This window comes from Hyla sarda, chromosome 1 (genome assembly GCF_029499605.1).
Source record: "Hyla sarda isolate aHylSar1 chromosome 1, aHylSar1.hap1, whole genome shotgun sequence".
NCBI classification, from domain to species: domain Eukaryota; kingdom Metazoa; phylum Chordata; class Amphibia; order Anura; family Hylidae; genus Hyla; species Hyla sarda.
In genome coordinates this window covers 498,704,627-498,729,986 of record NC_079189.1, presented here as the reverse complement: position 1 = coordinate 498,729,986, position 25,360 = coordinate 498,704,627, and the positions used below count along the sequence as shown (strand labels likewise).

The following is a 25,360-nucleotide window of genomic DNA, read 5'->3' as shown; positions in this document are numbered from 1 at the left end:
TTACAGAGCGGGGAGGGAGGAATACTGATGAGCTGGGCGGCACTGCGGCCGGCGGCACTGATGTCAGAGTGTCAGTTAGCCTGGCCGGTGCCAGCTAGCACCTCATTGGCATATCCCGAAATTAGAAGTTTAAGGCCAAACGGCGCGGCGGATCCGGGTACGGTAAGCATCAAACTGATCAGCGTCATCCGCACTACCAGCCAGTACCGCTGGTTAGTGCGGGGGGGGGGAGAAAGCTGACAGTTTTCCTTTAACAAGTTTTTCCAGGGATAGTAACTATTTCTAGATTTCCCCATATCTCAACCAGCTTTCCGTGTATGAGATATACACTTCTTGAAAGGGGTACTCTGGTGGAAAACATTTTTTTTTTCTTTCAAATCAATACGTTCTAGAAAGTAAAACAGTTTTGTAAATTACTTCTATTTAAAAATCTTAATCCTTCTAGTACTTATCAGCTGCTGTATACTACAGAGGAAGCTGTATAGTTCTTTTCAGTCTGACCACAGTGCTCTCTGCTGACACCTCTGTCCATGTCAGGAACTGTCCAGAGCAGGATAGGTTTGCTATGGGGATTTGCTCCTACTCTGGACAGTTCCTGACACAGACAGGTGTAAGCAGAGAGCACTGTGGTCAGACTGAAAAGAACTATACAGCTTCCTCTGTAGTATACAGCAGCTGATAAGTACTAGAAGGATTAAGATTTTTAAATAGAAGTAATTTACAAATCTGTTTTACAAATCTGTTTAACACCAGTTGCAATCCTATAGCGATCCCTGACCAGCATTCCTGTCTCACAATCTTTATAGTAGTATGCAGTAGCACCTGCATTCTCTCACTGATGACAGAGATTTTTGTTAAAGAATAACCATCATGTCATGCTTTTTTTCCATAGATCAATACTAGAAGCCAAGGTAAGAAACCATGTAACGCCTCTTTTAAATGACAATGGATCATTTCCTTTTATCTACTTCATGCACTGACCGTTCACTAACTCTTAATTCACTAGTAAAATCCTTCTTTAGTAGATAGTAATGAAGACAGATTATTAACCTCACTAAGAGATCTGAATACACCTACTGCCCATCCACAACCATGAAGAGGAACTTCAATAATTTTCTGCAAGACAATAGAAAACACAGATGCTGCTGCTTCTAGTAAGTCTTCTACCCTATTATTCCAGAGCTGGTTCACAATGGCACTATTCATTAGTTCTGTATAATGTATTTTGCATGTAATACATGTCTATAATATCCTTGTACATATATACATGTGGATATAGAGAGCAAATACGACCCATACATCAGGTGCTGTTCCAATTTGCCAATCTGAGGAAGGAGGGTTCTACCTCCGAAACGCGTCATTGGTTCTTACTTAATAAACATAGTGCCTGCTGGCACTTTAACTGCCACATTGCTTTGGCTACGATTATTCTATCTTGGAAACTGGAATATCGCCTGATGTATGGGTTGTATTTGCTCTCTATATACACTTCATTGAACAGGAATGTGTGTGAACCAATAGGCTTTGCAGATCATTCAGATCAAGCTTCCGACTGTACCCCTATCCAGGGATGATAAGCGCAATTTTATCCACCAAAAGGTGAGCAGCCAACCGAAAGGCTGGTGCCTTGGTCCATCTCTCATTCCACCCTGTGTCTTGGGTAATACACGAGGCGCGGTCCCTCTTTTTTTTCCCTCTTTTATTACAGAATGTACACATACATGACAGCTTATGCCCTGATCAAGTCTTTAAAGGGTAGTTTCATACAACCACCAGAGGGTCCCTGTTCACATTCTCTGTCCTCAGATTTAATAGGAAGAGAAGTGTAATTCTTTCTGTCCAAATGCACCCAACGTAGCCCCATTATAAGCCAATTAGGCCCATTGGTTGTTTTCATCTAGGAACCATGATGGCAGTGTGAACAGAGCCTAAGTTCTAAGTTATTAGAAGGACAACAACTGCTTTAACATTATAATGAGAAAACAATGAGCACAGAATTTACCTATTTATATAGAAAATGATACTCGAGTAGATATTGAATTCTAAGCTTTATGTCATTCCCCTGTCATTGGTTCTCATTTGTAAGAATAAAATGAAGCATAGATTTTTATTTGGAATAATTTCATAGTTGTCCTCCTGTTGTCACCAAGGGGATGAAGCAGGATTAAATAGGGTAGATTTAATATAGCTGGGATATACAGTATGTGTTCACAAGTCCCCTTCTTATGAACACTTTGCCATGTTAGGCGATTTGTAGAGCAGAGACAGTGATGTCACAGTAAGTCGGATGACTGTTTACTAACACGGCAGACAACCTGGCAACACCGCATGATGAATGACTGTCAGCGTAATGAGATTTTATAGACTAGCAAACACTATCCGGCTAGCTGTATTATTACTGACAAGACACCAGCATCATAAGGAAAAGCTGCTTCCGCATAGTCATTAGGCGCAGGTTGAGGAGGGCTTTCTTTGGCATCCTGTTACTCCAAGTAATTTAATTTACTGTGACATTGTCAAGTATTGATCCCAACAAGCTCTGCATGAAAAAGGATCTATAGAGAATAAATGAGGACATTAGAGAATAGGTGAGACGCTGCTTCAACCGACTGGATTCATTACGGCACTGGAGATGGATTTTGTTTGGCAGTGAAATAGATCTGTCATCAGTGCGGCGTAAAATAGAAATAAATGACTTATTTTTTTACTTCTCTGCACTCTCCAGTCCCCTACAGACTACAGGTCTGTGTCATATGTTTTTGAGGAGTCATTAAATAGAGGCAATTAATGAAGCAAACATCTAATTTCAGGTTGTTTAAACCAGATTCACATTCGTGTTTTTAAAGGGGTTATCCAGGAAAAAAAAATGTTTTATATATCAACTGGCTCTAGAAAGTTAAACAGATTTGTAAATGACTTCTATTAAAAAATCTTAATCCTTTCAGTACTTATGAGCTTCTGAAGTTAAGGTTGTTCTTCTCTGTCTAAGTGCTCTCTGATGACACATGTCTCAAGAAACGCCCAGTTTAGAAGCAAATCCCCATAGCAAACCTCTTCTAAACTGGGCGTTTCCCGAGACAGGTGTCATCAGACAGGACTTAGACAGAAAAGAACAACCTTAACTTCAGAAGCTCATAAGTACTGAAAGGATTAAGATTTTTTAATAGAAGTAATTTACAAATCTGTTTAACTTTCTGGAGCCAGTTGATATATATATATAAAAAAGTTTTTTTCCTGGAATACCCCTTTAAGTAGTGGCATAAGATAAAACTTGTTTTCTTAGGGCACATGCCATTCATTAGCTGTGCTTTCTCATCAGTTTTCAAGACAAACCTTAAAAATTCAGAATTGCATGTGAAATACAGCAGCCACTTATTTCATATACAATTAAACAATATCAAAGTGTATCTTCTATTCAACCTGTAACAATGTAACCACACAATAGTTGATGTCCCACTGAAAATTACTTCCCTGCGCCACTAGGTGGCAGGCAAGGAATCTTTACTGACCCATCAGGTGTAAGTCATAAATGTGGTGTCAGGTGCACCAGCTAAAGAATGCTGGATTTAAACAAATTAGAGCATTTTTTATTATTGGCCCTAAACTAGAATTTAAAAAAAACGGTCATCTAGGTAAGGAATTTATTTCTATAATTACTAACTACTAATTGTATCATAAAAGGTAAAAAAAAATAGCAAATAGCGTTCATCGGGAACAGCCTGAGATCAAGCGTATGAAGAAGAGCTCAACTTACTGCTTTCTCAGTGGTTTCAGATATCTATGTTCCTGAAACATGACTGCTAATAGACATATATTATGAATACTAATATAATATTCAATTAAAGTAGTATTCCAAGTTACAATACTTACCCCCTATCCACAAGATAGGTGACACGTGCATAATTTACTTAAAAGGGTATTTTAACTTATACTATCACTAATAATTATACTAATATTAGAAGTGTCCTATCACCTCATAACAAAATAGCTCTATTTACTGTCATTCATGGAGCCGCGCATAATTTCGGGCAGATCCACAGACACCTACAGGCACACACCTACTACTTGCCATTCCATTTCTAAGTGGGACTGGGATGCCAGACACATATCCCCTATGGTGTATAGAGCAGTGTTTCCCAACCAGGGTGCTTCCAGCTGTTGCAAAACTACAACTCCCAGCATGCCCGGACAGCCGAAGGCTGTCCGGACATGCTGGGGGTTGTAGTTTTGAAACAGCTGGAGGCACCCTGGTTGGGAAACACTGGTGTAATGGATATGTATCAAAGTTGATACACCCCTTTAAGCAAATGATGATGCAAAACTATGCATTTAGCTTTAAACAAACATACAGGGTTGTTAGTATTATGAAGTCCTATGCAAAATATGCAAATTTGGTAAACTAAAAAAAAAAAAAAAAAACACACATTAAACAATAAAAGTGACATATATCAAGGTAAAGGGATTAAAGGGTACCTCTCATCAAATAAACTTTTGATATATTTTAGAATAATGAATGTTGAATAACTCCAATAGCATGTTAATGAAAAATATGCTTCTTTCTATTGTATTTTTCCCGATCAGTCCTATCAGCAAGCATTTCTGACTCATGCTGGAGTCCTAAACACTCAGAGCTGCCAGCCTGCTTTGTTCACAGCCAAACAGGCTGTGAACAAAGCAGGCTGCCAGCTCTGAGTGTTCTCCTTTGTGAACAAAGCAGACTGGCAGCTCGTAGTGTTTAGGACTCCAGCATGAGTCTGAAATGCTTGCTGCCAGGACCGGTAGGGAGACCCCTAGTGGTCATTTCTTCAAAGTGGAAAATTAAATAGAAAGAAGCATATTTTTTAATAACATGCAATTGTAAAGTTATTCTGCATACATTAATCTATAATATAACAAAAGTTTTTTTGATGAGAGGTACCCTTTAATTCAAAGGACAAGATGGACATAAGTTCAACGTTTACCTGTTCCGTTTTTTGCGATGTTCCCTGTTGCAGTTTTCAGACTCACTACCGCTACTGGTATTACAACGTGATCGTGACCTGAAGAATTTTAGGACAAAGAGAAAGCAGTACAGGGACTTTATTAGAAGCATTAACTTCAAATTCCCAGACCTATACCTAATGCACTATAGTTCGGTATAAGCTCCAAAGTTGTGATACTTACAGAAATCTATGAGATCCAAACTGTGCCACCAAATGACACATTCCATATTCATACAGAATCCAACAGAAACAAACTGGGGTGCAGCCATATTATTTTATTATTCCTATGGGTGTATATCTATATAATACAATGTAGTACAGGGGCACTATTAGGTCATGTTCATACGGCGTAATTTGTGCGGAATGTTTGCACAGAAAACACGTGCGTACATTCCGTACATTTGAAGATTTCGGCAGGTGCTAGGACTGCTCGGAAATGCATTGTCTGATAGACAGCAATGCATTGTCAGGCGAAATCCGCAATAAGAAAAGACAAGTCTATTCTTTTTGCGGATGCCGGAATTGTGTAAACAGGGCAGCAGAATCCTATTGAAATCAATGGAACTCTGCTGCAGCGGAATGTCCATGCGAAATATTCCTGCTGTGTGAACACACCCTAAATGCTGTATTGACAAGGACTCCTTAAACTAAAACTATGGAGACTACATGTGCTGCATTGCAAGAAGTATTTAAAGGGGTATTCCTGGTTATTTCCAAGATGGGGATGTGGCATCATGGTCACACACCCCTCTAGTGATGTCACGGTCACGCCCCCTCCATTCATGTCTATGGAAGGGGACGGCCGTCACACCACCTCCCATAGAGATGAATGGAGGGGGCGTGACTGTGACATCCCCGTCTCAGAAGCAGCACCCGACGCAGAATGCCGAGGGCTGCACCGAGATCGCGGCGGTCTCCAGCGGCGGGACCCCTGCGATCATACATCTTATCCCCTATCCTTTGGATAGGGGATAAGATGTATAAACCTGGAATATCCCTTTAAACTAAGTCCATGAGACAGTCTGTCATTGTTGCATATTAAAGGGGTTATCCAGGAAAAAACTTTTTTTTTATATATCAACTGCCTCCAGAAAGTTAAACAGATTTGTATATTATATGGAGATGCAAAGATAAATGTCCGTCACAGCACTGGCAAATGAAGGGTGTGCTCCGATGTAACAGGATTCATGCACTTGGGAGTACGGTGAGACCACCAGAGGTGCTGATACGGGGTGCAGGTGAGAAGAGCACAAGGCGCTATGGCATCAGAAGATATGAAGAAAACTGCACTCACCCGTAAGTCGTGCACCATATTTTATTCTGTGAAGACAATAAACATGAACACAGGACAGCAAGCGGTCGGCAGGAACGCCAGGGACACACACACACACATTTGTATATTACTTCTATTAAAAAATCTTAATCCTTTCAGTACTAATGAGCTTCTGAAGTTGAGTTGTTCTTTTCTGTCTGATGACACGTGTCTCGGGAACCGCCCAGTTTAGAAGCAAATCCCCATAGCAAACCTCTTCTAAACTGGGCGGTTCCCGAGACACGTGTCATCAGAGAGCACTTAGACAGAAAAGAACAACCTTAACTTCAGAAGCTCGTAAGTACTGAAAGGATTAAGATTTTTTTTATAGAAGTAATTTACAAATCTGTTTAACTTTCTGGAGCCAGTTGATATATAAAAAAAAGTTTTTTCCTGGATAACCCCTTAAAGTCTGCCTGCTCGGGGTGTGGCAGCTGATTATAAAGCTGCTGGAAATAATCTTGATGGAGACATTCATCAATGTATACGTTCCAGCATTAAACATGGAAAGTCACAAAAAAGGAGCATTACATTTTACGCATTCATGCTAATTTTGCACTTTTGCATGACGACAGACTTGAATGGTGTGTCAAATTTTTGGGGGTTCGGAATATTGGTGTATATGAGAAGGGAAATGTGACATATGTATTAACATCAATGACAACACAGTGTGAGGCTCCTTTTGTGGCCTGTAACACGTATAAGAAGCTTGTTCGCTTAATATATCTGCTGTTTTCTTGTCAGGGGTTCAATAACTTAAATTTAAGATGGAAACTTATCAAAACTTAAGAGTGTGTTCACTAGTGCATATTTTCTGCAGCAGATTTGCTTTAGCAGATTTTGCTGCCCATTGAAGTAGATAGGTAGTAAAATTTGCGGCAGAAAATCTTCAGCAAAAAATACAAACGTGAACAAACCCTTATGCAGAAAAACTGTGGAGCAGTTGCCCATAGCAATCGACCAAATTTCATATTTCAGAGGCTTTTAAAAAAAAATTATAGAAGCTATTTGATTGGTTGCTATGGGCAACTGCTCACAGTTCCTCCGCACAATGAGTGATACATTTTCCCCCAGGTCTTTGGATAATCATTGATACCTAGGTAAAAGCTAAGACTTTATTATCACAATATGGCACAAACATAAAAGGAGACTGTCTTCCATGGTATAAGCACAGCTTAAAACAATGCTTATTATACATAGCACAATGTGGGCGCTGCATGGTATTTTCTAGAGATGAGCGAATTTACAGTAAATTCGATTCGTCACGAACTTCTCGGCTCGGCAGTTGATGACTTTTCCTGCATAAATTAGTTCAGCTTTCAGGTGCTCCCGTGGGCTGGAAAAGGTGGATACAGTCCTAGGAGACTCTTTCCTAGGACTGTATCCACCTTTTCCAGCCCACTGGAGCACCGGAAAGCTGAAATAATTTATGCAGGAAAAGTCATCAACTGCCGAGCCGAGAAGTTCGTGACGAATCGAATTTACCGTAAATTCGCTCATCTCTAGTATTTTCATACACACCTCCTTCTGTGCTTGAGATCAGAATCCTCACCACTGTTCTGTCCTTTCCTGGAAAGGATACAAGACACAATTATAAGACATGGAAATGAAATACACGATATCAACAGAATACAATTTAGCAAATAAAAACAAAACTAGCAAATAAAAAAATAAAATATAATAACGTGAAGGTAATTAATTAATGTGCACTTAACATAACTTTAGTCACCATCAGAAGAAAAATAGAAATATCCACAAAGGCTGAGGATTAAAAAGAAGATCTCAGCATTTTAAAGTAAATTCACAAGTACAGCTTAATAGGTTTATGCAAATTCTAAAAGGGACTTTTGAGTATACTGTCAGTTCCAAGGAGGGTCTCTTGTTTTGGATGACACAGATGTCTCATTGATTTGAATGGACTATGTATACTGGTTAATTTACCCTCTGCTTGCACAGCAAAGAAAGTGAATATTTAACTCACTAATCAAATCGACACATTAAATAAGATACACAATAGTTACATGTTGTGCATGCTTAGGGTAGGGTCACACAGTGCCATATATTGCTGCTGCAAACTTTTCTACCCACTGAAGCCAAACAGCTGCAGAAAATACACAGAAAAATTGACCCTAAAAGTGACCCTACACAATTTTTTATTTTTTTTATTTTATTTTAAGAGCCGAGGCAAGTGCTCTCTATCACACAAAGTTCAAGAAAAAGTGCAAAGTTTCACACTAAAAATACGTGCACAAAGGATGCGGTCTATTGCTAAGCCCTTCTCCAAAAGAAGAGAGGCCCCCCAACAAACCTACCCTTCTCCTCCGGACCAAAAGACACCTGCAAGGATCCAAGTTCAATGCCCCTTTTCGCAGAAGCTACTAAGGGGCCCCAAATGCACCTGGCTTCAACCTAGGCATTAACCAAGGTATCAGCCAAGGAGCTGTATACTGATGGCAAGATGCCCAGGGGTTGCCGGGAGGTGAGGAACCAAATGGCCACACACACCTCCCCTGGACTGCCAGGAGGGACACCCAGAAGGGCTACCGCATCCTGACAAATCCTGTGTACAAACAAACACATAAAAGTGGCACAGTGACATGAAAAAAAAAATAAGTGGATGAGTGCAGATATACTGCCCGGTTATCTGGCCGGATCTATAAAAAATTTCCCTGTTCCTAGTCAGAAGGCCGGGATACCAAGGGTGAGTGCCAAAGATGAAGAGTGTATGGGGCAGTGCATTCACTCAGTGAGTTATAACACCCAGTGAGTTTCAGCACCTCAGGGTCACCACTCCCCGAGGCACAAAAATACCTCGGTGTACAGACCCTCCCAGCCTCATGGCGAGACCCGGAGCCAATGGGTCACATCAGGTCAGCAGTCTAGCTGGTTACAAGGCTCCAGCCCCGGAACGCCCTGATAAAAAGGCCTAGAAGCGATTCAGATGCTACTTACCTCCTAATAGGCTGCCCTGACTCATTTTCACTCCCGGACTGATTTCGCCGTCGAGGGCTGGGGAACTTTGGTGACTTGGTGCGGTCACTGGGAGAATTATACAGCCCACTGAAAAGAGTTATGCAAATGATGAAGTTAGCATGCGGTTAATTCTCTGCTACTTGAGTCCTTCATGCAAATCATTGCGGTACAGCTGAGTAATTGGATCTTTATAATGGCACTCTGATAGAGTAGCATGTGTGACCCTTGAAAATGAAGACTTAGAGAAGAGAAGTATTTAAGCCAAAGCCAATTCTAGCTCGGCATAAAAATGAATTTGCAGGTAACTGTGTTGATCCTGCAGCCTAATGCAAAACAAACCTGTAAATAGAACAAAATACATCATCACAAGGATGAGACAGAATATAATAGAAGAGACCATAATAGTATACCTACCTGCATCGTGATGTATACAACCAAGTTGTTTAAGCACATCACTAGTAGACAAATAATAATAATAAGACAACTAATATAACTCAAGATATATATATTTTTTATCTGAATTAGTGTTGGGGCTTTACGCACATGTCAAACCCTGTAAGCACACCATGTGGTCCCTATAGGCCATATTCCATGTGCATTCCATGTACTGACGTATGGTGCCTCAATGAGGCACTGAATTTAATCTAGAAGCAATGCTTCTACTAGTGATTACATCCATAATACAACATGTGCTGGAGTATGGGATATTTTTCTCTCTTATCAAAAATCACAATTAAATCCCTCATTGCTTCAAGTTTATAAAATGATATACACATGGATACATATACTGTAGTATCCATGTATAGCAGTCTATACAGCAAAGATGCAAAGATCTGTACTGATTCTTTAAAGAGGACCCGTGGCCAACCCCCAAATAGTGAGATTGTATTATGATGAAATAGCTTAGGGTACCCTGATCATACAACGTTTTACTGTTCTTAATACGTCCTCCAGTTCCCAAGATATGAGGGTTTATAATATTTCTGACAATTTAGGGAATCAGTCAGATGGGTGCGAACCTAATTTTAATAATGGGAGTGACTATGAGATGATAGGTGGAATTATAGTCAGAGGTTTTTCTTGGTGTGTATTATGTGCTGACTGTATAACACACTCCCATTATTAAAATTAAGTTCACGCCCATATGACTGATTCCCCGAGTTGTCAGACACATTATAAATCCTCATATCTCAGGAACGGAAGGGAGTATAAATAAACTGTAAAATGGTGTGTGATAAGGGCACTCTAAACTACTTACAGAAGTTATGTGGTGCAGGACACATTTGCATAGGGGATAAGTATCTGATCGTGGGGGGGTCCAATCTCTGGGACCTCCCATAATCTCCTGCATGTCCCCTCCATGCATATCTATGGGAGAGGAAGAGATACAGGAATGCTGGATCTCCGCCTCTTTCATAGAGATACATGGAGAGGACATGTCAGCCACTGCTACCAGCTGTGGCTGACACAGCTCTTTTCCTGCAGAGAGCGGGACCCACCACAATCAGACACTTACCCCCTATCTTTTGGTTAGGGAATAGGTTGTCCTGCACCACATAACTACTTTAAAGGGGTACTCGCGTGGAAACCTTTTTTTTTTTTTTTTTTTTTATCAACTGGTGCCAGAAAGTTAAACAGATTTGTAAATCACTTCTATTAAAAAATCTTAATCCTTCCAGTACTTTTTAGGGGCTGTATACTAAAAAGAAATCCAAAAAAGAAATGCATTTCCTCTGATGTCATGACCACAGTGCTCTCTGCTGACCTCTTCTGTCCATTTTAGGAACTGTCCAGAGCAGCATATGTTTGCTATGGGGATTTTCTCCAGCTCTGGACAGTTCCTAAACTGGACAGCAGAAAGCACTGTGGTCATGACATCAGAGGAAATGCATTTCTTTTTTGGATTTCTCTTTAGTATACAGCCCCTAAAAAGTACTGGAAGGATTAAGATTTTTTAATAGAAGTGATTTACAAATCTCAAAAGGAACACAAAAGCTGGTTCGGCACTGCAAGGGTCAGCAAGCCGGACACACGGGCTAGGAAAGAGCAGAGTCTGTATAGCCTGGAGTAACGGTGGTGCTCTGGTTCCAAACAAAGCAATTGAACTGTACAAGAATGAAGATCAGAGGAAAAAACCGGCTGACTCACCGACAGGTACTCTTCAGGACTTTCTTCTTTATTGAAATACTCACAATTACATGGTAGAACGTGGGGAGGGACGGGACGGGGGTACACAAGTCCGGCTACAGAGTCTGTTTCACACGTCAAGCATGCTTCATCTGGCCAGATGAAGCACACTTGACGTATGAAACAGACTCTGTAGCCGGACTTGTGTACCCCCGTCCCTCCCCACGTTCTACCATGTAATTGTGAGTATTTCAATAAAGAAGAAAGTCCTGAAGAGTACCTGTCGGTGAGTCAGCCGGTTTTTTCCTCTGATCTTCATTCTTGTACAGTTTGATTTACAAATCTGTTTAACTTTCTGGCACCAGTTGATTTAAAAAAAAAAAAAAAAAGGTTTCCACGGGAGTACCCCTTTAATGACAGTACAGTATAATATTATTTTTTTTTTGGATTGGCCACAGGTCGTCTTTCACTCCTTAACGAAGTATACTGACGTCCATTGTCGGCTTGCGCAGTATGAGTAATAAATACTCCCCTTCCCCTCTATTTCTATTTCCCAATTTAAATAATGTAAACAAAAATTAAACATAAACATATGTGGTATTGCAGCGTGCAGAAATATCAGAACTGTTTGAATATAATGTTAATCAAACTGCACGGTCAATGAAGTAAAAGTAAAAAAAATACCTAGAATTGCTAATTTTTTGGTCACTTCATATACCAAATTTTTTTTTCATAAAAAGTGATTTAAAAAGTCCCATCAGAACAAAAAAAGTACCGATAAAAAGATGGGAAAATAAATGAGCCCTCATACTGCCCCATATACTGAAAAGTGTTAAAGGGATCAGAAAAAGACAGTTTAAATCACACTAATTTTTATACAAAAAGTTATAAATTTAATATAAAGAAAGCACTGTGTAGAAACAACCCCCAAAATTTGCACAATAGCGTTGTTTTTGTTACTGTTTTTTTTTATTTTTTATTTTATTTCACCCCACAAAGAATTTTCTTTTGCTTAACCGTAGATTTTGTGGTTGAATGTCATTACAAAATAAAAATGGTGGCACAAAAGACAAACCTTCATATGGGTCTGTAGATGAAAAATTGAAAGCTATTCGGAGGCAGAGAGAAAAAAAAAAAAGAGAGAAATCGCAGCATCCTTAAAGGAAAACTCCAGCCACAATTAACTTATCTCCTAGCCTCACAAAAACGATACCTATGGTTGGAGGGCTCCAATATTAATTATACACTATAAACCCCCTGAGGTGGTCACTAAACCCTACATTTACCAACCATAAATAATAAAGTGCTCTGTACAAATCTTTATTGTTATAGTGATTAGACACACAATTAAAAACTAGACTGTGTGCATTCTGCCCCTCTTTTTATGGTAAGCGATTAGATCAATAGGCTGTTTCAGCTCAACATATCACATTCAACTTATGAGGGCTACTTGCACACAGGCAGGTTAAAAACCTAACACTATGACCCCCCCCCCCTCAACGTTTCGCCACCACTGTGGCTTCGTCAAGAGGCGACAGGGCAGTGAGTGAAAAGAATGCCATCTTGGGGTTTTAAAACCTCCCTTAGTGACATCATCTAATTGCTTTTCAAATGGGAACGTCAGATACACGATCACAACAGTAAGAACCAATCCACAAACATTACCATGCTGATGGAGGGAGGGTTGCACAAATACGTCCAAACTGCTCACGACCATTCATCATGCCCATACAGCTCACCTGCCATCAATTGGATGTTCATGACTGCCACTCTGCGGAAATTTTCTTTCCCGTAACCGTTTATAAAAGCTATCTTGTCTCTATACTCACAACCCTCTGCCTCTTTATTAATTAATGACTCCATTTCGCCCCCCTTCCAGATCACCAATGGAACCAGGCTGCCCGCTCTCCTCGACTCTATTTTTATTAGTGATGGAAACACTTCTTCAAAAAGGTTCACCAGCTGACCTCTATTAGGGGTTTCCCTACTTCTCAAGGGGAACTGAAGGTGATTGCGTTCGCCAATGACCTATTGTTTTAGCTGACGGACCCTCTTTGGTTCGTCTCTTTGATGATTTTGGAATTGTTTCTGACTTTAAAGTGAACTTCTCCAAATCCATGATTCTAAATGTGTCCCTTACCCTCTCTAAATTGTCCCTACCTAAGTCGTTGTCCCTATTTGCCTGGGCTCCCACATACCTTTGTATCTATCTTGGCTGTAATGTGTACTCCAAGATAGATACACTGTATGATGCTAACTACAAGCCACTGTTGCATGACATACGCATGATCTCCTGGTTAGGCAGGTGAAATGTCCTTCAATGCTATGTTCTCCCAAAACTCACATACAAGACGCAAATGGTCCCAATAGCCTTATCAGAAACATTCTTCACCTCCATTCAATCAATGTTTTCTAGATTTGTGTGGAAGCAAAAGAGACCACGTATGTCTCATACACTTATTACTCGCCCTGCACGTGAAGGAGGTATTGGGCTTCCAAAGTTTAAGCAATTCAGCTTAAACATTGGGTTTCTCTCACACGCATGTCCTACACCTCTCAGAGCACTCAATGGACTCACTCTGTCTATGATGGCAAGTTACTTTGTGATCTCTGGATGCCCTCTCCCTCCGATAAACGATATAAGGCCAAACACTTTTTCAGGGAATCTTCTCAGCCTGGTCATCTTTATCTCCTTTGCTTTCTCCTCCTATTTCACCTCTTCTTCCCTCTAGTCTTATTCTTGTGGTCATGGGGATATCCTCCTCTACATTCGCTCCTATGTGTACCAAACTGTCACAATTGTATCATGATGGAAGGGTTCCTACAGTGGCAGAGCTTCACACTATGGTTCCAGAGGTATTTTACACACAACATTTTCGCAGTTGTTCTATTTTCATGAAACGTCATTTCCCCCTCCAAGATCTGACCGACTTTGAATCCTCCTTAATCTCCCTTTCCGCTATAGAGTGAAGACTATATGCAGCTCTAGACACTTGTAGACGGGCACAACTGAGGAGTAGGCCAGGCTACATTGCCTCCTGAGAAAAGGAGCTTAATCGCTCCTTCACCGATGTGGAGGTCGTTTGCATTCTAAATGCCTCTCATGGTCACTCCAGATGTGTACGCCTCCAAGAGACGCATTACAAAATAGTTTCCCGTTGGTATAAGGTCCCTGAATTCCTTCATGCACGTGGTCTGGCTCCTACGAATAGCTGCTGGCGCTGCAACTCCCAGGTAAGATATCTGACTCCCAGGTCAGATATTGAAGTTGCACTATCCGCTATATCTGGCAAAACCATATCTCTGACCCCAGAAGCGACCTTGCTGGGTCGCCCTTCCATATCTCATGCACCCTCATCTGATGTGCTCATCACACATCTTCTGACAGCTGCAAAATCATTGATCCCCCTGAGGTGGCACCAACCCCCTCTGCTAGATGACTGGATAGAGAAGGTTCACCAAATATGCAGATTCAAGGAAATGACTAGCTGTGCAAGCTGCACAGACACCTTTTTCAAAACATGGTCACCCTGGTTTAACTCTTTGTACTCTAAACATTGATGGTGATGTACATGCTCTCTGATAGGTGCTGATACTCCTGGAATTCCTGGTGTCTCTTTAGTAACTCCTAGTTTCCTCTTCTTTCTTTTTCCTTTTCCCCCCTATCCACCCTCCTCTCTTCCCTTCCTACTACCTTTCTAAATGCAGCCTAAAATTGGTCGTAGCAAAGACCTACCAGGCTGGCGGGAGAAGATGGAGTACAGAGTAAACAATCCTCCAGGGCAGGCTGAGCACGCCACAAAATGGCGGTGCGGTGGCGGCATGGGTAGGAGACAGGACTGGGAGGAGCACTGTGAGACAGTCACTGAGTCGGACTTATATTGAGGCTGCCATGGTGGTTCGGGATTTGTGCTTGACCGCCCGCGCCCACCCACAGCAGCCTTCTGACTGCCCGCACATTTTGAGTTGGGTTCTGCGGGATTCCAATCCCAATGTAGGCCTCTACTATGTAGTAAAGCTAAATGACAAGCAATATGGCTATCAACATGTATGCATGTATGTTATCCAGCTTCCACATGCTTACTACTGGGGTGACACACTGTAACAAACCTCCTCCTCCTCATGTAATCTCCTTACTACTGTAGTGACACACTGTAACAAACCTCCTCCTCCTCATGTAATCTCCTTACTACTGGAGTGACACACTGTAACAAACCTCCTCCTCATGTAATCTCCTTACTACTGGGGTGACTCACTGTAACAAACCTCCTCCTCATGTAATCTCCTTACTACTGGAGTGACACATTGTAACAAACCTAGAAGATTACGGCCAAACGGCGTGGCAGATCAGGGCACGGCAACCATCAAACTGATCAGCATCCCCAGTACCGCTGGTTAGTGCGGGGGGCGAAAGCTGACAGTTTTCCTTTAAAAATATAGTTTTGGTGATAGTGGCCATTTAAGCACTATTAATACTAGGGGAGACACTCCCTTGTCTAAAGACATGTGGATACACATAATGGTGACCTTTCGAAAATCCAATTCTGGGGCTTTATACGATCTAAATTGCTTTACACAATCTAAATCTAAATTCACTTTTTCTGCCTTCCTTTGACCCTTTGGTTTGCTTGTTTGCTTAACCATACAGGGGGGGGGGGGGGGGCAAAAATGTATTTAGTCAGCCACCAATTGTGCGAGTTCTCACACTTAAAAAGATGAGAGGCCTGTAATTTTCAACATAGGTATACCTCAACTATGAGAGACATTATGAGAAAAAAAAATCCATAAAATCACATTGTCTGATTTTTAAAGAATTTATTTGCAAATTATGGTGGAAAATAAATATTTTGTCAATAACAAAAGTTCATCTCAATACTTTGATATATACTCTTTTTTGGCAATGACAGAGATCAAAGGTTTTCTGTAAGTCTTCACAAGGTTCTCACACAGTGTTGTTGGTATTTTGGCAGATTCCTCCATGCAGATCTCCTCTAGAGCAGTGATGTTTTGGGGCTGTTGCTGGGCAACATAGAGTTTCAACTCCCTCCAAAGGTTTTCTATGGGGTATGAGATCTGGAGACTGGCTAGGCCACTCCAGGACCTTGAAATGCTTCTTAAGTAGCCACTCCTTTGTTGACCAGGTGGTGTGTTTGGGATCATTGTCATGCTGAAAGACCCAGCCAGGTTTCATCTCCAAAGCCCTCTCTGATGGAAGGAGGTTTTTACTCAAAATCTCATGATACATGTCCCCATTCATTCTTTCCTTTACACGGATCAGTTGTCCTGGTCCCTTTGCAGAAAAACAGCCCCAAAGAATAATGTTTCCACCCCCATGCTTCACAGTATGCAACTTAGCATTCTTTCTCCTCCAAACACGACAAGTTGAGTTTTTACCAAAAGGTTCTACTTTGGTTTCATCTGACCATATGACATTCTCCCAATCCTCTTCTGGATAATCCAAATGCTGTCTAGCAAACTTCAGACGGGCCCGGACATGTACTGGCTTAAGCAGGGGGACAAGTCTGGCACTGCATGATTTGATTCCCTGGCAGTGTAGTGTGTTACTGATGGTAGCCTTTGTTACTTTGATCCCAGCTCTCTGCAGGTCATTCAATAGGTCCCCCCATGTTATGGGATTTTTGCTCACCGTCCTTGTGATCATTTTGACACCACGGGGTGAGATCTTGCGTGGAGCCCCAGATCAAGGAAGATTATCAGTGGTCTTGTATGTCTTCCATTTGCTAGTAATTGCTCCCACAGTTGATTTATTGACACCAAGCTGCTTGCCTATTGCAGATTCAGTCTTTCCAGCCTGGTGTAGGTCTACAATTTTGTTTTTGGTGTCCTTTGACAGCTCTTTGGTCTTGGCCATAGTGGAGTTTGGAGCGTGACTATTTGAGGTTGTGGACAGGTGTCTTTTATACTGATAACAAGTTCAAACAGGTGCCATTAATACAGGTAGCAAGTAGAGGACAGAGGAGACTCTTAAAGGAAAACTGTCACTAAACCACCCCACCCCCCGCACTAACCAGATATACTGGTTGATCAATATGATGCCTACCATGCCTGGTTCCGTCCAGCCATTCGTCTGTTATCTTCATTTTTCAATATATGCAAATCATCTTCTAACTGGCACGGGCCACCATCTGGCACTGTGACGTCAGCGCTGCTTGTCTGCAGCACTGCCCGGCTTATGCATATTCATGCCCTCCCTGAGCATCTCCCTCTCCTCCCCGCTCTGTAGGTGACTCCACTGCACATGTGCTGGCTCACTACACATTTACTTACTACACACTTACTGCAGCTCCACTGGAATGAAGCTGTGCCGAAGCCGCTTCCTGGTGTACACATGCAGTGGAGACACATACAGAGCCTGGAGGAGAAGGAGATGCGGAGGGAGGGCATGAATATGCATAAGCCGGGCAGTGCTGCGGACGAGCGGTGCTGATGTCACAGTGCCAGATGAAGGCAGTAACCCCGCTCGTGCCAGTTAGATGATTTGCATATATTGAAAAAGTACCTCTGGTTAGTGGGTGGGGTGGGGTGGGGTGGGGAATGGGGTTTAGTGAAGTTTTCTTTTCTTTAAAAATCAGACAATGGGATTTTATGGATTTTTTTCTCATCATGTCTCTCATAGTTGAGATATACCTATGATTACAGGCCTCTCCTATCTTTTTAAGTGGAAGAACTTGCACAATTGGTGGCTGACTACATAATATTTTTTGCCCCACTGTATATATTACTTTATCATCCAGTGACATTATATAAACAGGCAACACCTAATTTCGTGATCTCTAATGATAATGGGAAATAGTCGTATTGTTAAAGGGGTTATCCACCATAAGGTGATTTAAGTACGTACCTGGCAGACAGTAATGGACATGCTTAGGAAGGATCTGTGGAGATTACCATTATACTGTGGCTAGCTTTTTATGAACTGGTATTTTCTGTTTGAATCTTCTTTTTTGCCTACAAATCCCATAATTCCATTTTCCTCCCTCCCACACATCAGCCACCCCACCCATTAAAACATAAATGAGCTGCATCCATTCAAAAGACCTGTGGTTTTCAATCAGGGTGCCTACATCTGTTGCTTTAGTTGCAGATTGAACTCTCTCTCCCACCAAGCGATCACTCCACTATTGAAGCAGACAGGCTCCCTGTAATCAGCTGACTAGTGAGGTCTCGGCCGCATTGCAACCTGGAAAAATCTGAGACAATAGTAATTTTGTATGTTGTTAAAAATAAATATTGGGGTGAAAATACCAGAAGAATTGTGAAAAAACTGTCACACACAGGTACAGACACTATATTATGAACTACACTAACTTTACAGCCCCTGTAGCATCGTCAAATAAAAAAAAATTCCTGGAATACCCCTTAAAGTACATGATTTATTATATATGAGAGAGTTTTTGATAATTATACATGCATATAAATATAATGATAACCTAGATATTTTCTATAGCACAACCAAGTCCATGTATCAATTTGTTTTCATCTTGGAGTTCAATAGATTATAACCTTTGATTAATGTTCTTTTCAATTAAGATTCACCAGTTTTAAGATGTCTGTAGGTGAATGATTGAAGTATCTCTGATGCATATTATTACCATAGCCTATCAGAAATGTAACAATTATTATTCCATCAATAATTATTAATACACATACAGTTATTGTTAAGATGTATTTCATCAATTAATTTTTTACATATATCAATATCACATTTATGATGGTCATCCCTAGGCAGTTCCTCTTGTTTTTTACTCATCAGTGCTCTAAGTCTGTGTGCAGATGGCTAATACGCATCTTCTGACACTAACACCGCCGGAGATCGCAGGAGACTAAGTCCACGCGCAGGTCTGTATGCGCAGATATCAGGCGCATGCACATTGTTACACAGCTCCGGCCGTGGATACGAACAGTCAGCGCAGCTCAGCTTGCACAGCCGGAACTGTTCTGGTGAATCCAACAATGAGATTGATGAACGTAATCTCTTCTAATTGGATTTTTAGTAAACATTCCTAGATTGGTTTATAGTGATGTCCACCAGCATGGTAAGGTTTGTGGATTGGGTCCTACTGTTGTGATCGGGTATCTGACATTCCCATTTAAAAAGCAATTAGAAGATGTCACTAAGGGAGGTTTTAAAACCCCAAGCTGACGTTGTTTTCACTCACTGCCCTGTCGCCTCTTGACAAAGCCACAGTGGTGGCAAAATGTTGAGTGGGGAATGGTGTCTGTGCGCAAGTAGCCCTCATTGGGGTGCATCATCTGCAGAGATGCTTCTCACATGTGATAAGATGTTGAGCTGATACAGCCTATTGATCTAATCGCTTACCAAAAAAAGAGGGGCAGAATGCACACAGTCTAGTTTTTAATTGTGTGTGTAAGCACTTTATTATTAATGGTTGGTAAATTTAGGGTTTAGTGACCATCTCAGGTGGTTTATAGTGTATAATCTCTACTGGTAGCCATCACACACTCCATTAATTTCTATGATGCCTGAGTGGTGTACTTGGGTCTTTTTGGCACTCCCATAGAAATGAACGGCACACACTCCTCACTGAGATCCGGGTTCCTTTCCGGAGATAACAAGGGGTCCCACCGGTTGGGCCCCCCGTGATCAGTTACTTAGAGAATAAGTTAATTGTGGCTGGAGTTCTCCTTTAAGGGGTGGTAGACTATTTACCAATATAAAAGGTATATAACATGGGCAAGGCAAGCAGTAGTTAACATACAAGAGAGAAAAAGGTCAGCTACTCTTGTCCTTCATGCAGAGCCAAAACTCCAGGCAGAAATAGACAAAAAGCGTAGCAGGCCAGCGTCATGCAAAAACTTCAAGTTTCTTGAATACAAACTTCCATCACAGAGACACAGGAATAAAACATACCATGAACATGGAGAAACACAGATGATGCATCTCAGCATGGCTATTTAAATGGTATTCCACAGGTGCGGCTGGAGTTGGTCAACAGAATCCATGTTAACCAAATATAGAAGTGGTAGAAATAAGTGGCACTTACCCCAAGAATGACTTTTGAAATGCAGGAAGAAGCGTCAGCATGACGTGAAACTTGTTGTTGCTCAGTGGTGTGCCCCCGCTTCCGACCGTGGCTACGGTCTTTGTCCTCCCGCTTGAAGACTTTCTGTTCCCTGTTACCTGTACGCTACTACCTGGAATAAAATCCTGTTCCTGCATTTCAAAAGTCATTCTTGGGGTGAGTGCCACTTATTTCTACCACTTCTATATTTGGTTGCCCTTCTCTTGCATTCTATAGTGAGCACCCCCGGCTACAAGAGACTTGAGAGCAGCGGTCCATTCATTACAGGTGTGGTCTCTTCCCGTATATGCTGTTATTGGCAGTACTGCAGTGCCTGGTGAATTTCTTCTTTCTTTATATTTTGTTTGAGAATCCATATTAACCCTAAACCTGCTGCAACAAGGATATACACCATAAAATTATAGCACAGCCACAATAATGCTTGGAACATCAAGTAAGATACATGAAATCATGATATAATAGTAAATGACATATATATATATATATATACACAAAATAATCAATAGTGCAGAATCATATCAGACCTAAGATTAAGACCTTTGGGGTAATAGCATTGTAGATTGTAGATCCAGAAAACTTCACGGTTAAGTAGAAGTTGTATCCAGTCACCACCCCATTTGGGTTTGTTAACCCGTTCAACTCCATGGAAGGAGAAAAAGGAGAAGTCAACAGAATGAACATCTCTAAAGTGTTTTGATACAATCAAGATGTTAACCAGATTAGGATTGCAAACACCTCTAATATGTTCTTGTGATGTTTTATTACGGTGTCTCCGTGATGGAAGTTTATATAAAATAAACCTGAAGTTTTTGCATGAAGGAGTAATTGAGCATAAACATACACAGAAACTAGACAATAGATAAAGTGAGCCCACAGAGAAAAATTTTTTTTTTCCAGCAATGTACCTTGCAGAGCCGTTTTCTTCCCAAGGGGCACTTGTTTTACTTCTTTGGGTGTCTGGACTGTTGTCACGTTTGACTTTCTTGGAGCTTTTAACAAAAATGCATAGATGAAGAAAAATATAAAGTATCAATCATCTCATCAAGAACACCAGAAGGTGAATTAAGCAAGATAAGATTTTTAACAATTTATTTTATTTTGTAACATGGATTTTAATTTGTCATTAATAAAGTAAGGAAGTTTGTATCTACTATAGTGTGCTGGTCTCAGTCTAATAATAAATCTAATTTTCAGCCATGGCTAGGTTCACATCAAATTTGGAATCTATGCTCATTACAGGTGAAACTAGAAAAATTAGAATATTGTGCAAAACTTCATTGTATTTCATTTATCCAACTTAAAAGGAAAGAAAGCATGAAGTGCTCAAAAATCTCCTGGTAGGTGGATGTGTTGACCCTGGACTTAATAAAGCACAGTGGACCAACACCAGCAGATGATATGGCTCCCCAAATCATAGTAATTGGGGGGGGGGGGGACGGCTTTGGGGTTTTCATGAGCTGTAACCATAATCATTAAAATTATGACAAATCACGCCTTGAACTATCTTGCTTTGCATGTAATGAGTCTCTCATATATTAGTTTCACCTTTTAAGTTGCATTACTGAAATAAATGAACTTTGCACAATATTATAATTTTTCGAGTTTCACCTGTATATCTAACATCCCCATTTACTTTCATTATGCAAACATATGAGAAAAAGAGTTTAACCTTGGCCTATGTTTGGCTGGTACACTTCAGTTCCTTTTTATGCACTTACACTAAATATTATTTGTACAAAAGAAAGTATTCCCAACATAATTTTTATGACTTGTTAATGTCAACAGCAGGGATACGTTATGCTGATACTTTATGACATGGGTGTCAAACATGCGGCCCACAATGAATATATTTGCGGCCTGGACATTCATGTGTCCCAAAAGATGTTTTCGGGACACAGGGATGCCCCCGTCAACTCTCGGCGGCCCCGCGTTAAGCTTAAAAACGAAGGGCCGCCGGGAGATAGCGCACGCCGGGATGTCACTGACGTCCCGTGCGTGCGCCCATAGCAACGGAGGCGCAGAACATGGAGGTGGAAGACGCGCGCTGGCCAACATGGTAAGTGATCAGTGGCACGTCAGCTTCGGTGGTCAGACCACCGCTCCTCCGGTCACGTGACCTACAACTATGGCCGGACCGGAGGAGTGGTGGTCAGAGCACTGAAGTGGGGCAGTACACAGGCATACAGCCTCCAGCCATACACTGTATATGAACTATACTGCACCTAATGTGGGGGAACTATACTGCACCTAATGTGGGGAACTATACTGCACCTAATGTGGGGGAATTGTACCTAATGTGGGGGAACATACTGCACCTAATGTGGGGTACTATACTGCACCTAATGTGAGGGAACTATACTGCACCTAATGTGGGGGAACTGTACTGCACCTAATGTGGGGGAACATACTGCACCAAATGTGGGGGAACTATACTGCACCTAATGTGGGGGAACTATACTGCACCTAATGTGGGGGAACTATACTGCACCTCCTAATGTGGGGGAACTATACTGCACCTCCTAATGTGGGGGAACTATACTGCACCTCCTAATGTGGGGGAACTATACTGCACCTCCTAATGTGGGGGAACTGTACTGCACCTCCTAATGTGGGGGAACATACTGCACCTAATGTGGGGGAACTGTACTGCACCTAATGTGGGGGGTACATACTGCACCTAATGTGGGAGAACTGTACTGCACCTAATGTGGGGAAACTGTACTGCACCTAATGTGGGGGAACTATACTGCACCTAATGTGGGGGAACTATACTGCACCTAATGTGGGGGAACTATACTGCACCTAATGTGGGGGGAACTATACTGCACCTAATGTGGGGGGAACTATACTGCACCTAATGTGGGGGAACTGTACTGCACCTAATGTGGGGGAACTGTACTGCACCTAATGTGGGGGAACTGTACTGCACCTAATGTGGGGGAACTATACTGCACCTAATGTGGGAGAACTATACTGCACCTAATGTGGGGGAACTATACTGCACCTAATGTGGGGGAACTGCACCAAATGTGGGGGAACTGTACTGCGCACCTAATGTGGGGGAACTATACTGCACCTAATGTGGGGGAACTATACTGCACCTAATGTGGGGGAACTATACTGCACCTAATGTGGGGGAACTGTACTGCGCACCTAATGTGGGGGAACTGTACTGCGCACCTAATGTGGGGGAACTGTACTGGGCACCTAATGTGGGGGAACTGTACTGGGCACCTAATGTGGGGGATCTGTACTGCGCACCTAATGTGGGGGAACTGTACTGTGTACCTAATGTGGGGGGAACTGTACTGCGCACCTAATGTGGGGGATCTATACTGCACCTAATGTGGGGGAACTATACTGCACCTAATGTGGGGGAACTATACTGCACCTAATGTGGGGGAACTGTACCTAATGTGGGGGTACATACTGCACCTAATGTGGGGGAACTATACTGCACCTAATGTGGGGGAACTGTACTGCACCTAATGTGGGGGAACTGTACTGCACCTAATGTGGGGGAACTGTACTGCACCTAATGTGGGGGAACTGTACTGCACCTAATGTGGGGGAACTGTACTGCACCTAATGTGGGGGAACTATACTGCACCTAATGTGGGGGAACTATACTGCACCTAATGTGGGGGAACTGCACCTAATGTGGGGGGAACTGTACTGGGCACCTAATGTGGGGAACTGTACTGCGCACATAATGTGGGGGGAACTGTAAGGCACCTTAAGGGTACATTCCCACCTGGCGTATACACAGCGTATTTCACGCTGCGCAAAATCTGCAGCAGCAGCAGGAAATATGCTGCACATCCCTCGCTCACCATACACACAAGGCTTTCCCGTGGCAGCATACACACAAGGCCACGCGTCACAGTCGCACCGGCACACGGATCCGCCTCCAAAACTCACTACACACATAGGGCAGGTGCCGGAAAGCTTTGTTTGCATGGTGAGCGAGGGTACGCAGTGTATTTAGCGCTGCTGCTGCAGATTTTGTGCAGTGTGAAATACGCTGCGTATATGCCAGGTGGGAGCATGCCCTAAAGGGGTTTTCTCATGAAGCAAAGATGGTAGATGTGTATCCAATACATATATGTAAGGAAGTACAAATGTGTTGGTTTTAGGTAAAGTAATTTATATCTTCGTATTGTTTTTCTTTCTCATGGATTTGATCACTTCCTGGTTTCCTCTCTGGCCCTGTTGTTGCCATGCAATGGAGCACACACTTTCCCACAATCCTCCTTGTCTGCATTGGTAGGTATGGTCTGGCATTCTTGATTAGGCATTGGGCCCCGTTTTTTTTTCTCCATTGACTTATGTTTGTCATAGTCTTATACCGAGGTTTCCTTGCATTCACAACCCGTATTGCCATTTATTTATGTTATTTTTCTGCTTTATGACTTATACCTACCCTTCCATGGTGATTCAGTGCCCTTTTTATGTATTCTGCACCTTTCTATGTATATTTTTAACTTTTTGTATCTAATAAAGTATATGGATTTATAATGATTTCATGTTTTTGTGTGCACTGTTTGGTACACATTTTCGGCGTTCATACATAGATAAGACTAACGAGCAATATGCAGATGTCGGATCATGCCAGTGGATGCCCTAAGGTGGTCGTAACCAAAGGCAACACATCACAAATGGCTCATGGGAGATTAGTAACTATATACATCTCTCAAACAGTACATTTTCAGAAATGCATGTGCATTGAGAATATATGAAAAAGAAGGTTGCAGCAGCACTCTTGGTAAAAAAAATGGAGCCTCTTAGCGCACTTTTTGATCAAAACGTGTCCCCCATCCACCACGCGGAGGTGGCCTCTTGTCGGATGGGACCCTGACATGCTTAATCCACTCACCTCTGCTAGGCATATAGCCTCTGAC

The 25,360-nt window shown here is 41.8% G+C and overlaps 1 protein-coding gene across 2 annotated transcripts in view; it reads right to left on the bottom strand.

Annotated features, from left to right (window-relative positions):
• The window catches only part of EPB41L4A (erythrocyte membrane protein band 4.1 like 4A), a 298,574-nt gene that overhangs the window by 19,325 nt on the left and 253,889 nt on the right, over window positions 1-25,360 (bottom strand). For both annotated transcript variants that reach the window (XM_056537472.1, XM_056537473.1), the window contains 4 exons: window positions 21,365-21,448; window positions 9,247-9,354; window positions 7,816-7,863; window positions 4,962-5,039 (listed from right to left, as the gene is read on the bottom strand). In XM_056537472.1, coding sequence (XP_056393447.1) covers window positions 4,962-5,039; window positions 7,816-7,863; window positions 9,247-9,354; window positions 21,365-21,448 — 318 coding nt within the window. The remainder of the gene's footprint in view (window positions 1-4,961; window positions 5,040-7,815; window positions 7,864-9,246; window positions 9,355-21,364; window positions 21,449-25,360) is intronic.